A 13,126-nucleotide genomic window follows, 5' to 3' on the forward strand; every position below is an offset into this window, starting at 1 on the left:
CATTACAAGGGGTTGCAACACGCTCATCTCCCGTTGTTTAGCGATATGAGATTTCGCCTAAGGGCCCTCTAACCCCCCTTTTCGAGACTCAGCGCCCTCGCTGATGTTTGCCCCACCATCCCAAACCCACGCGGAGTCGCTCTGATACCGAATGTCACGGCCCAGCCCACTTGTGATATTATCCGTTTTTGACCGAGGTTTCACGGCTTTAAAACGCGTCACAAGGGTTGCTACACGCTCATTTAAATGCCCAGCATCTCTCCCGTTGTTTAGCGATGTGAGATTTTTCCTAAGGGCCCTGTTGATACCATGCTGTGTGGGGCCCTTAACTCCTAATCGCTATTACAATGCAATTTGATTATGGTTAATTAATGACAGCAAAAAACGAGTTGAAATTTTCTTTAAAATGAGCCCAAAACATATCAATTTTAATTATAATACTAAAATAGTATATATAATATAGTCTCCTCTATCTCAATCACAAGGCAACTGAACAGCGTAATTTCTCGATACCGATCAATTCAACAACAATAATCAACTCTCACAATGAATAAGCAACACCATATACACATCGTACTCTCAAAATATGCATATTCTTAACTCAACATATGCTGGAATTCATAACAATGACATATGGTATAATTTTCTCTATCCGTTTATGTTTCTATGATGTCCATGATTTCAAGAACACATAATTACAAGCATATCAGAATTTCCCCAATATATAAACTTTGAAACATGCTGAAAAGCAATAAAATGTATACCCTTTCGAAGTCCTTGATGAGAGAAGCAAGAATCTTATCTCGGATCGAAATTCGGATATGTAAATCTTTTACAACTCAAAGTCTATTATGAAGAAAGCTTGAGAGAATTCATAAGCTTGCTCTCGGTTCTCAGCTGCTGGAATAAAGAATTGCAGGAGAAAGATACACATATACCTCACATGCCATGTGTCAACATAAAACTTCAAGGTGGATTTCTCGCACAGAGCACCACGGGTGCGCTCCTTCTCGACCGTGGGTGCGGTCAGCTCACGGCATCCCCTTCCAATTTTTCAAAATCGACGACCGCGGGTGCGGTCCTATTTTCACCGCGGGTGCGCTCACCCTCCAGTAGCAACAATCCAACTTTCTGCCCACCTACCGCGGGTGCGGTATACTTCTTGATGCGGGTGCGGTATAGCTGTATTCAAAACTCTAACTTTCTGCCTAACAACCGTGGGAGCGATAGAAAAGTAGGCGCGGTTGTGGTCCTTCCTTCAAGCAACACTTCATCAATTCATTTTATCCACCTACAATCTAGGCCATTACATTTCTCCCCCTCTTAGATATGAGTTCGTCCTCGAACTCGCAGATAATCCATAAAAAGTATATAACAGAAACAATATCATCAAAACTGACTAAATACTCACATCATGAAAATAGCTCGGGATATCTCTGTCTCATCTCTGATTCCAAGTCGCTTCTTCAGTGCCATGACGAATCCACTGAACTTTCACTAGCGGAATAGTCTTCGCTCTGAGCTGTTTTTCTTTTCGATCCAAAATCTGTAATGGTTGCTCAAAATAACTCAGTGTATCGTCAAGCTCGGCCTCATGAGGCTGAATGACATGAGAAGCATCAGGCATGTATCTACGCAGCATCGATACATGAAAAACGTTATGTATCCCATATAAAGGAGGAAGATCAAGTCGATATGCTCGATTGCCAATCTTCTCAAGAATCTCGTACGGACCGATGTATCTAGGAGATAACTTCCCGCGTTTTCCAAATCTGACAACGCCTCGGAAAGGAGAAATCTTCAAAAATACTCTGTTTCCCTGTTCAAATACTAACGGTCTACGTCTGATGTTCGCATACTTGGCTTGTCTATCCTGCGCCGTCTTCATTCTCTTCTGAATGATCTTCACCTTCTCAGTCATTTCACGAATCATATCAGGTCCAAGATCTGGTACCTCAGATACATCATCCCAATACAGAGGAGATCTGCACTTCTTTCCATATAACGCCTCAAACGGTGCCATCTCGATGCTCGTCTGATAGCTGTTGTTGTACGAGAATTCACAAAGTGGTAGTGAATCTTGCCAACTAGTGCCAAAATCTAGCACTATAGCTCTCAACATATCCTCTAATGTTTGGATAGTCAGCTCTGACTGTCCGTCTGTCTGGGGATGATAAGCAGTGCTTAGATGCAATGTCGTACCTAAAGCCTGCTGCTGACTGTGCCAGAAATGATAAGTGAATCGTGGATCACGATCTGATACGATCGACTTCGGCACACCATGCAGTCTGACTACCTCTCTGATATATATCTCGGCCATCTGATCATGTCGGTACGTCATTCTGTACGGAATAAAACAAGCTTATTTGATCAATCTGTCAATAATGACCCAAATCGCATCACAGCTCCGGGATGATCGTGGTAACTTCGTAACGAATTCCATGGAAATGTGATCCCATTTCCATTCAGGAATAGATAAACTCTGAAGTAAACCTCCGGGCTTCTTTCTCTCGGCCTTCACCTGTTGGCAATTCAAGCACTTAGACACAAACTCTGCAATATCTGACTTCATCTGTTTCCACCAGAATTGTGTCTTCAAATCGTTGTACATCTTCCTGCCACCAGGATGAATACTGAACCGACTACAGTGCGCTTCTGACAATATCTGTTGTTTCAAATCTGAAACATCTGGCACTACAAGACGGTTATTCACATACAAAACATGATCATGTACCTGATATTCTGACTGATGTCCTGATCTGACCATCTGAATCAACATATTCGGGTCAGTTCTTTGTGCTGCTTTAATTCTCAAAATCAAATCTGGCTCAACTTGAACCGTAGCAAGTCGTAGTGGTCTACTATCTGTATCAAACGCTAATCCAGACAAATAGCAATCTTCAATCATATTCGAAACACCTATCGTCGATAAGGATAGGGAACATACCTTTCGACTCAAGGCATCCGCTGCTGCATTCGACTTTCCTGGATAGTATTTGATCTCGCAATCAAAATCCTTCAGCAAATCGAGCCATCTACGCTGTCTCATGTTCAACTCTGACTGAGAAAATAGGTACTTCAGGCTTTTGTGATCGGAGTAGATTTCAAATTTATCGCCATAAATATAGTGACGCCGGATCTTCAATGCAAAGACAATGGCCGCCAATTTAAGATCATGAATTGGGTAGCGAGTCTCGTGTGGCTTCAACTGTCTCGAGGCTTATGCGATCACATGTCCTCGCTGCATAAGAACACATCCTAACCCTCTGTGAGATGCATCGCAATATACAACGAAATCACCTGTACCTGAAGGTATCGTCAACACTGGAGCACTAGTCAGTCGTTTCTTCAACTCCAAGAAGCTAGACTCACAAGCTTTAGACCACACAAATGGCGCATTCTTCTGTGTCAACTGGGTAATCGATTTCGCAATACTGGAGAAATCTCTGATAAATCGTCGATCGTATCCTGCTAGACCCATGAAACTGCGTATCTCTGGTACAGAAGTCGGTCTAGGCCAACTGATCACAGCTTCAACTTTACTCGGATCCACAGAAATACCGTCTCCAAATATGATATGACCCAAAAAGACAACATGTCTCAACCAAAACTCACACTTTGACAGTTTAGCATACAATTTCTCTATTCTCAATGTCTGCAACACAATCCTTAAATGCTCGGCATGATCAATCTCACTCTTGGAATATACCAAAATATCATCAATAAAAACAATAACAAACTCATCTAGATACTTCTGAAAGATACGGTTCATCAAAGTCATAAACACCGCTGGAGCATTCGTTAAACCAAAGGGCATGAGAATAAATTCGTAATGTCCATACCTGGTTCGGAACGCTGTCTTCGGTATATCAACATCTCGGACTCTCAGTTGGTGATATCCAGATCTCATATCGATCTTGGAATAGACAGAGGATCCCTGCAACTGATCAAATAAGTCGTCGATACGAGGCAATGGATATTTGTTCTTCACTGTTGCCTTGTTCAGTTGTCGATAATCAATACACAATCTCATCAAACCGTCTTTCTTTCGAACAAATAATACCGGAGCACCCCAAGGAGATACACTCGGTCTGATGTAACCCTTGGCTAATAAATCTTCGAGCTGTTCTTTCAATTCTTTCAATTCAATAGGCGCCATTCTATAGGGAGCTCGAGATATAGGGACTATACCTGGTATAAGATCAATGCTGAAATCAACATCTCGGGCTGGAGGTAACCCTGGAATCTCGTTTGGGAATACATCCGTAAACTCACGTACCACTGGCAGATCTGCCAATGACGTACTCGGTTTCAGTAAATCTACTGAATATATAAGGAACCTCTCTGCTCCTTTCTGCAACAATCTACTCATAGTCAAAGCAGATACTAAGGGAATCCGAGATCTGGAACCCTTACCGTAGAATTTCCACTCATCAGCCATCTCTGGTCTGAATCTAACAATCTTCTGGAAACAATCTACAGTGGCTCTGTACTTGGTTAACATATCAATCCCAACAATACAATCAAAATCAGCTAACCCAAGCACAATACAATCTAAATCAATCTCGTGACGCTCAAACTGTAGTATACAATGTCTAACTGTAGTCACAGATATAAGACCACTTCCCAACGGAGAAGAAATAGACACTACAGTATGATGCGATCATGGTAGCGTTGCAGGGACTTATGATCAATCAAGGAGGGCTCACGGGCAAGGAGCAAAGTGCCGAAAGGTTCGTGATGCATGGGAGTGAGTTCGGAAGCCAAAGGATTATCATCCAAGCATTGTTAGAGACAGCCGAGACTACATGGACGTGTACATGGACCTGGACACGGGGTCCGTGTCCTTTACAGCCGAGGATGAAGAATTCCAGAGTCTACACGGACCTGTACATGGGGTCCGTGTCTATTGTTTTCCTGGAGAGTAATTTTGCCGAGCATACACGGACCCTTACCCGGAGGCCTACACGGGGTCCGTGTCCTATACGTGTTGGCGAGAATTTGTTCCTAAATTAGAGTTTTAATTATTTTGGTAACTAGATTTCATATCTTTTGATTTGGTATCAATATATAGACGAAAATCTATCATTGTAAACAACTTTTGAGTCATTAATTGAGTTTATATAAAACTTTTCTTTGAGAATTCTCTCAAAACAAGCTTAAGTTTCGTTATAACTTTTGCGTCGTATCAAATCAAACTTATCAAAATAATTATTTTTTGTGGCGTTTGTCAATCTAATATCACGAGAGTTGCCAAGGACGGGTTCTTTTGAGGTTCTCTTGAACGAGATTGTTTCTATCGTTGATGAATTGTTGCTAGACCGTGTGATCTAGAGGCGATTATCACACCTATCAATTACTTGTTTCAAAGATCGGGACAAATCAAAGATCTCGTGGGCGGGATCGCATCAGGTGGTATCAGAGCTTTTGGTTTTCGATTCAAGTAAGCGTATCCGTTCAATTCTTCGTAGGATTTTCAATACCGATTTTCGTGTAGCGATTTCTACGGATTTGTTGAATCTACAAAAAAAAAATCTCGATTACTGTTCATCGCCGGAGTTACTGTTCTTCCATCGAAATTACTATTCACGCGTATCGGATTTATTGTTCGCGTGTATCGGAATTACTGTTCATCTGCCGGAATTTACTGTATCGTACTGTCCACCCGAAAAAAAAAAGAGAAGAAAAAAAAATTTGACTCGGGTGTTTGTTGGAATTACTGTTCACCCGAAAAAAAAAAAGAGAAGAAAAAAAAATATATATAAATGATACTCACGTGAAGTTTAGGGTCCGATCCACGCAAGCGTCACTAATCTAGACACGGGCTTTAAAATTACCCTGGGCCTGAAATCACAAATAAAACCGTTAGGAGGGGGCCAGGAGGGTATCCTGGCGTAGCCCCTCCGACGCTCAAGTCAGAGACTGAGGATATATGGGGGGAGCAGCTAAGGGCGCTGCTGAAAACAATATAGTGAATGAATCTACTGAACACTCAAACCTGGTATTTATAGGAGAATACCTGGGCCCTTGGTGGGCTTGTTTTCCACTTGGGTTAGGCATGGGCCAAGGATAATGGGGCCCTTGATGGGCCTGTCTTCCATGGGGTATCACCAGTCTCCCCCTCCCAAGTCGAAGTGAATCGTAGGTTCAAAGTTCGATTAGTTGTGTTGTCCATGGTTTATCGACGATGAGGACGTACCGTACTAGAAAAATTTATTCCGCTTGTTGTTAACGAACTATGTTGTCACTACGAAAATTACGTGGGGGTGTGGGGGCAACGCCCCCATAATTTTTTCAGAAACCATCATCCGCAATCAAATCGCAATCCTATTCTGGAAAGATATCAAATAAAATCACAATCTCCTCCCGAATGGTAAGATTTGGTCTGAACTCCCCTATAAATAGAGGTTCTCCCATACTTCAATTTCACTTCTCCCCACATAACTTTCTCCTCAATTTCGCTTACCAGCTCTCCCCAGCCCATGCTTCACCTGCGTGTTAACCCTAACACTGCTTCATCATCACCTCACCGTCATAGTCATACCCTATCCACCGCCTTGCTTGAGCCGCTCGCGCGAGCCCTCGCCTGCCAGCCGCCAGCATCGAAACCTCGCCGCCAGCCCACGCCGAGCACGCACGCCCACGCCGAGTCACAACCACACGCGCGTGCGCCACCTGCCCCGAGCTCGCCCCGAGCCTCGCGCGTTCGCCCTCGCCTGCCAGAACTCGCCAGCCGCGCGTCCCCTGCCCTGAGCCGCCCACTCGCCCTCGCCTGCCAGAGCTCGCCAGCCGCGTGCGTTGCCTGCCCAGCGTCGCACCCTCGAGCTCCCAGCTCACGCTCGCCCCTCCAGGTGCACGCTCGCCCCCGAGCTCCCTTCCCAGCACCGCACGCTCGCCCTCGAGCTTCCAGCCACGCTCGCCTCTCCAAGCACACGCTCGCCCCCGAGCTCCCTGTCGCGTGTCCCCTGCCCAGCGCCGCACGCTCGCCCTCGAGCTCCCAGCGCACGCTCGCCCCTCCAGGTGCACTCTCGCCGCCGAGCTCCCTTCCCAGCACCGCACGCTCGCTCTCGAGCTTCTAGCCACGCTCGCCCCTCCAAGCGTACGCTCGCCCCCAAGCTCCCTGCCAGTGCTCGCCCAGCCGCGCCGAGCGCTGCCCACACCGCCTTCGCCCTCTCGCCTAGACACACGGGCTCGACTCGACAGGCGGGCTCGCCCCTGCATGCTCGCCCCCGAACGCACTTCGCCACGCCCATACACTCGCCCGGCTCACCGGCCGAGCTCGTCCTCGACCACAGCAGCTTGTCCTCGCCCACAGCAGCTCGCCCACCACGCCACGGCCCAGCTGCACGCTCGCCCGATGCATCTCTAGCCCCGCACGAGCATGCCACGCCCCAGCGCGCGCCCCTCACCTGCTCGCTCTTGTGGTCTTACCTCTTGAACATTTTTTTCCTCGTCCCATCCGGGTCAGTTCTCTCCTCTTGCTGTTTGATTATTCTTAGCACTTATGTCTTCTTCCGATTCCGATTTCGAGTCTAGTTCTTCGAGTGGTTCTGAGAGGTTTAGCGAGTCTAGCGAGTCCAGCAAGTCTAGCAGGTCCAGCGAGTCTAGCCAGGGTAGGACTTCCCTAGCTTATCCTGATTTTACCCTTGATTCTCCTGAGGAGGAAGTCACCGTTCATAGTCGTCCGGGTAAGGAAGTTCGTCACGTGACCCAACAAATGAACATATCTGAGGCAGATAAGTTATGGTATGGTCACTTGTCATCCCACATTCCTCCTGGTAGTGAGTCGAAAATTAGGACTCTGTGACACATTCCTTCCTCCCACCAGATCATCATTCCTTGCCCAAAGGACCGACCTTATCTAGCCCCTAAGGGCTATTATACCTTTTTTCAACATCATTTTGATGCCGGCCTTCGTTTCCCCCTGTGTGATTTCTTTCAAGAATTAAGCAAGTACTATCAGGTGCACTTAGGTTTACTCACGCCTAAAGCCTTCCGTTTGATAAGCTGTTTCGCTGTGTTATTCAGGGCCCTAGACCTCCCTTTGAATTGCACCACTTTTTCCTACTTCTTAGTTTTGTCCAGGTCAAAAGATGGACCTTTCTATGTAACCTCCCGGTCTAGCCACAAACTGTTCGATGGGGCCCCCAGTCATGTGAAGGACTGGAAAAAATACTTCTTCTTTGTACTGCCACCCGAAGAATTGACTTGCTTTACCGATTGGTACCCTTCACTAAACCCAAACTTTCCAAGAGTTATAAGAAAGATGAGGAGTACCTTTCCATACTTCTTGTTTTTCTTTTGTTTATTACGTTACTTGATAACATTCTTATTTGGTTCCTTGTCTTTGCTTGCAGGTACAAGAGTCATGAATGCCCTATTTCTCCGTGAACTTTCCAAGATGAAGGCTGGGGGTTCCTCATCAGCAACCCAGAAGTCCGTTACCCCGGCAGTCACGATGGGCCCAAAGGGAGATTGTTCTGCTGCTGAGAAAAAGAAAACAGGTTCCTAATTTACTACCACGAAGAAGCCTGCTAGCTCCCCTAGCTCTCCTATTGGTGCGAAGAAGAAGAAGGCAGGCTCCTCCTCCTCCACCTCAAAGCGAGCCTCCTCGCCACCTCCTCGCACCAAGTCCCCTCCTCTGTCTGGTAAGCAAAAGGCATCCACTGATCTTAGCCCGTCAGCCCCTCAGCATGGCAAGCGCAAGATTTCTGAGATTTCTGTCGTATCGGTTTCTTCTCCAGGGGGGTCCGAGCCCGTGAGGGGCCTCCCCTTGAATCGGCGGTGCATCCTCTATACACTTCGGATTCGGCCATCGTGGGGCGGGGTCCTACTCATCTGGCTCAAAAGATCATGTATCAGCTTCCTTCCGACGCCGATGCATCGTTCATGAGTTCACTGGGGTGGTCAGACCTCCTCCGTCGGACATGCAGCAGTGTCACCGAGGTATACTTCTCCTTATAACCTTTAGATTGATGTTTAATATACATTTGATCTTCTTGTCGTCTTTTCACCCTTGTCTACTTATGTAGGGCATGATGTACATCGGGAAGTTGGCTGAGCGCGCTCGCGCCGCTCGATCAGACTCTTGTCAAGAATTACGCGAGGTTCAGGCTCTCCGCGAACAGCTCCTGGCTACTATTGATGAGATGAAAGTGTCGCATGCCGAGGAGCTTTCGGAGTCCCAAGCTAAATTGTCGGAGTCCCAGATCCAGTGCGGCGAGCTCTCAAAACAGAAGCAGGAGTCTCAACGGCTGATAGAGGATCAAGCTAAAGAGATCCAGAAGCTGAAGAAAGAATTAAAGAATTCACAGGCTGAGCTTAAAGACGCCAAGGCACGACATGTTGCAGAAGCCTCCTCCTTCAAAGAGGAATTTCTCAAATCCGAAGAATTTGTCGAGATCTGTGGCCCGAAAGCTTTTCAGTACCTGGGGTGGGTTTCGAGGGTGCAGTCGGCCTTTTCCATGCTCAGGGCTATCCTCCGCCAGGCGCCCCTACTGACTTTATCGACTTCGAGGGCTTCATATCGAGTCTCCCCCCCGATTCCTAGACTGAGCTCCTTTATTTATGTTATTTTCTGCATTGTTTTATTTTCCATAGGATTATGCGACTTTTGGGACGTTTACATTTGGTTATTTCCTTTTGCGCACTTTTGACATGTACGAACTCGTTTTATTTATGCAACCTTGAGTATTTTGCATTTGAATTTACTGCTTCTCACGAGTTTGTCTCTGATACTATTAACCTGTTAGGGCAAATAAAATCATCACCCTCTAACTCCTCTGCTAGATAAAATAAAAATCAACCACCTTCCCCTGCTAACTCCTCTGCTAGGTGACACCTTAGCAGGAAAATAAAAATCAACCACCTTCCCCTGCTAACTCCTCTGTTCGGTGAGGAAAATAGAAATTCACCATCTCCACCCTCTAACTCCTCTGCTAGGTGACACCTTAGCAGGAAAATAGAAATCAACACCATCACCCTTTAACTCCTCTGCTAGGTGACACCTTAGCAGGAAAATAGAAATCAACACCATCACCCTCTAACTCCTCTGCTAGGTCATACCTTAGTAGGAAAATAAAAATCAACCACCTCCCCCCTCTAACTCCTCTGCTAGGTGACACCTTAGCAGGAAAATAGAAATTCACCATCTCCACCCTTCTAACTCCTCTGCTAGGTGACACCTTAGCAGGAAAATAAAAATCAACCACCTCCCCCCTCTAACTCCTCTGCTAGGCGATGCCTTAGTAGGAAAATAGAAATTAACACCATCACCCTCTACTCCTCTACTAGGCGATGCCTTAGCAGGAAAATAGAAATCAACACCATCACCCTCTAACTCCTCTGCTAGTTCATACCTTAGCAGGAAAATAAAAATGTACCACCTCCACCCTCTGCTCCTCTACTAGGCGATGCCTTAGTAGGAAAATAGAAATTTTTTCTTCCTCACTCTGCTCCTCTACTAGGCGACGCCTTAGTAGGAAAATAAAACTTTTCACGTTGCTCCTCTACTAACTGATGCCTTAGTAGGAAAATAAAATTTTTCACGCTGCTCCTCTACTAGGCGATATCTTAGTAGGAAAATAAAATCATTCTATCACTCTCACGATACCACAGCATTAATGAACTAAAAGGAAGAACTTGATTTTATTGAATTCCGATGGATTACACAAGAAAATTCAGGAAATAAAATACATCAATGACAGAATCAAGAATAATACTTCCTAAGGTGATAAGCATTCCAAAGCCTCTTCAAAGCTTTGCCTTGCGCATTCTCTAAGTAATAGGCTCCAGAGCTCAACCTCTCGACCACCTTGAAGGGACCCTCCCACTTTGGGTCCAATTTTCTCCTCTGCTCTTCTGGCACCTTCCTCAGGACCAAATCACCCACCTGAAAGTTTCTTTGCACGACTCTCCGATTATAAGACTGTGCAATGTGGTTCTTATAAGCTTCCAATTGAATGCTGGCAGCCTCCCTCTTTCCTTCCAAAAGATCAAGGTCAGTAGCACGTCTCGCCCCATTGTCCTCGTCATAAAACATCACCCTTGCCAAGGGTGGGAGTAGTACTGATTACACCAGCTGGGGAAGAAGTGAAGTTGGCTGTAAGGTTGGACTTTCGAGCATCCAATAATGAGGCAGAGTATGAGGTTGTGTTGGCAGGACTTCGAGCAGCCATAAATGTGGGAGCTACCCGGGTACTTATTTTTTCTGACTCACAGTTGGTAGCGCAACAGATGAAGGGGATATATGATGTGAAAGATGAGAAGCTTATTGAGTATGCTCGAGAAGTGGACAGAATCAGAGAGAAATTCACAGAGATTACATTTGAACAGATTCCCAGGAAAGAAAATAAAAAGGTAGACACTCTAGCCAAAATGGCTGGAACGATGGGAAGTTGGAAGACTGGAGATGTGGTATTTCAGGTTGAGCTCACACCTCACACGAGTTCACCTGCGGTTGAGCATGAAGAAGAGGATTGGAGGACTGACATAATTGATTACCTGAAAGAGGGAAAGCTTCCTGATAACCCTCGTGAAGTTCGTAAGTTGAAGATGAAATGCTCGCGTTATGTAATGGTTGGGGACGTGTTGTTTAGAACGTCTTTTGCAGGGCCACTTCTTCGGTGCTTAAATTACAAAAAGGCTGATTATGTGCTCCGAGAAGTTCACGAGGGGTGTTGTGGAAATCATTTAGGGGCTTATGCATTAGCAAGAAAAGTACTGCACGCCGGTTATTCTTGGCCCTCAGTGCTGCATGATGCTCAAGAGTTGGTAATGTCTTGTGATAGTTGTCAACGTCTTGCGCGGTTGAATCAGCGGCCGGCCGCGATGATGAAGGCTGTCACGGCCGCCTGTCCCTTTGACCAGTGGGGAATGGATATCGTGGGATCTTTTCCTATAGCTCCTGCTCAGAAAAAATTCCTACTGGTAGCAGTTGATTATTTTTCAAAGTGGGTGGAAGCAGAGCCTTTGGCCAGAATCACTGAGAACGACGTCCTGAAATTCTTGTGGAAGAGTATAGTATGCAGGTGTACGGGGTACCTAGGAGGCTGATATCCGATAATGGGAGACAGTTCCAAGGGGCCAAAATCGAAGCTTGGTGTAAAGAGATGAAGATCCAACAAGTCTTTACCTCTGTAGCTTACCCGCAGAGTAATGGCCAGGTGGAGGTGACTAATCGGACGCTGGTACAGGGTCTGAAAGTTCGACTGGGCAAAGCCAAAGGCAATTGGGTGGATGAGCTACCAAATGTCTTATGGGCAAACCGAACCACTCCGAGAGAGGGAACCAAAGAAACTCCTTTCAGTTTGGTCTACGGTAACGAAGCAGTGCTCCCGGCTGAGATCGGGTACTTCCGTCCTTCGACGAGGAACCATCCACATACACCTTCCAAGGGTCCTCATTCTCTAGATGTACAGTCTCAGCCAGAAAATCGGCTAACGCTTGTGCTTTAATAGCTGTTCTCGGCTCATACTGGATGTCATATTCTCCCAACTCCGTAGTCCACTTAACCAGGCGGCCGGACAAATCAGAATGAGTGAGAATTCTGCCTAATGGACTGTTAGTGAGCACCACAATCGGATGAGATAAGAAGTAAGGCCTCAAGCGTCTGGCTGTCATTACCAACGCCAAAGCCAATTTTTCCAACCCCGAGTATCGGATCTCTGCCCCCTTGAGTGCATGCGAAACATAGTACACCGGCTGTTGAACTGATCCATCAAGCTTGACAAGGACCGAACTCACGGCCCCTTCAGTGGCAGATAAATATACCCACAAAGGCTCCCCCGCCGCCGGTTTGGCTAGAACAGGAAGCTCGGCAAGGTACTCCTTCAGTTCTGTGAAAGCCTTCTCGCAATCCGGCCCCCACTCAAATTTTTTCGCCTTTCGCAGGGTCCGGAAAAAAGGTAAACTTCTATGGGCGGATCTCGAGATAAAACGTGCCAGCGCAGCAATCCTTCCTGCCAACTGCTGAACATCTTTGGGCCCCTGAGGAGAGACCATATTTTGGATAGCTTGAACTTTCTCAGGGTTAGCCTCAATTCCCCTCTCCGTCACCATATAACCCAGAAACTTCCCACTCTTCACCCCAAATATACACTTCTGAGGGTTCAACTTCAGCCCATAG

At 46.3% G+C, this 13,126-nt stretch overlaps 2 protein-coding genes across 2 annotated transcripts; one reads left to right on the forward strand and one right to left on the reverse strand.

The window, feature by feature from the left end:
* Positions 1-10,708: 10,708 nt before the first annotated feature.
* On the reverse strand, positions 10,709-11,041 carry LOC142520293 (uncharacterized). Its single transcript, XM_075623296.1, has one exon. The coding sequence runs from the start codon at positions 11,039-11,041 to the stop codon at positions 10,709-10,711; it is 333 nt and encodes a 110-aa protein (XP_075479411.1).
* Positions 11,042-11,235: 194 nt separating this feature from the next.
* LOC142520294 (uncharacterized) lies at positions 11,236-12,054 on the forward strand. Its single transcript, XM_075623297.1, has one exon. It carries the CDS (start codon positions 11,236-11,238, stop codon positions 12,052-12,054), a length of 819 nt encoding a protein of 272 aa, XP_075479412.1.
* The last annotated feature ends 1,072 nt before the right edge of the window (positions 12,055-13,126 follow it).

This window comes from Primulina tabacum, chromosome 12 (assembly GCF_025594145.1).
Source record: "Primulina tabacum isolate GXHZ01 chromosome 12, ASM2559414v2, whole genome shotgun sequence".
Classification (NCBI taxonomy): Eukaryota; Viridiplantae; Streptophyta; class Magnoliopsida; order Lamiales; family Gesneriaceae; genus Primulina; species Primulina tabacum.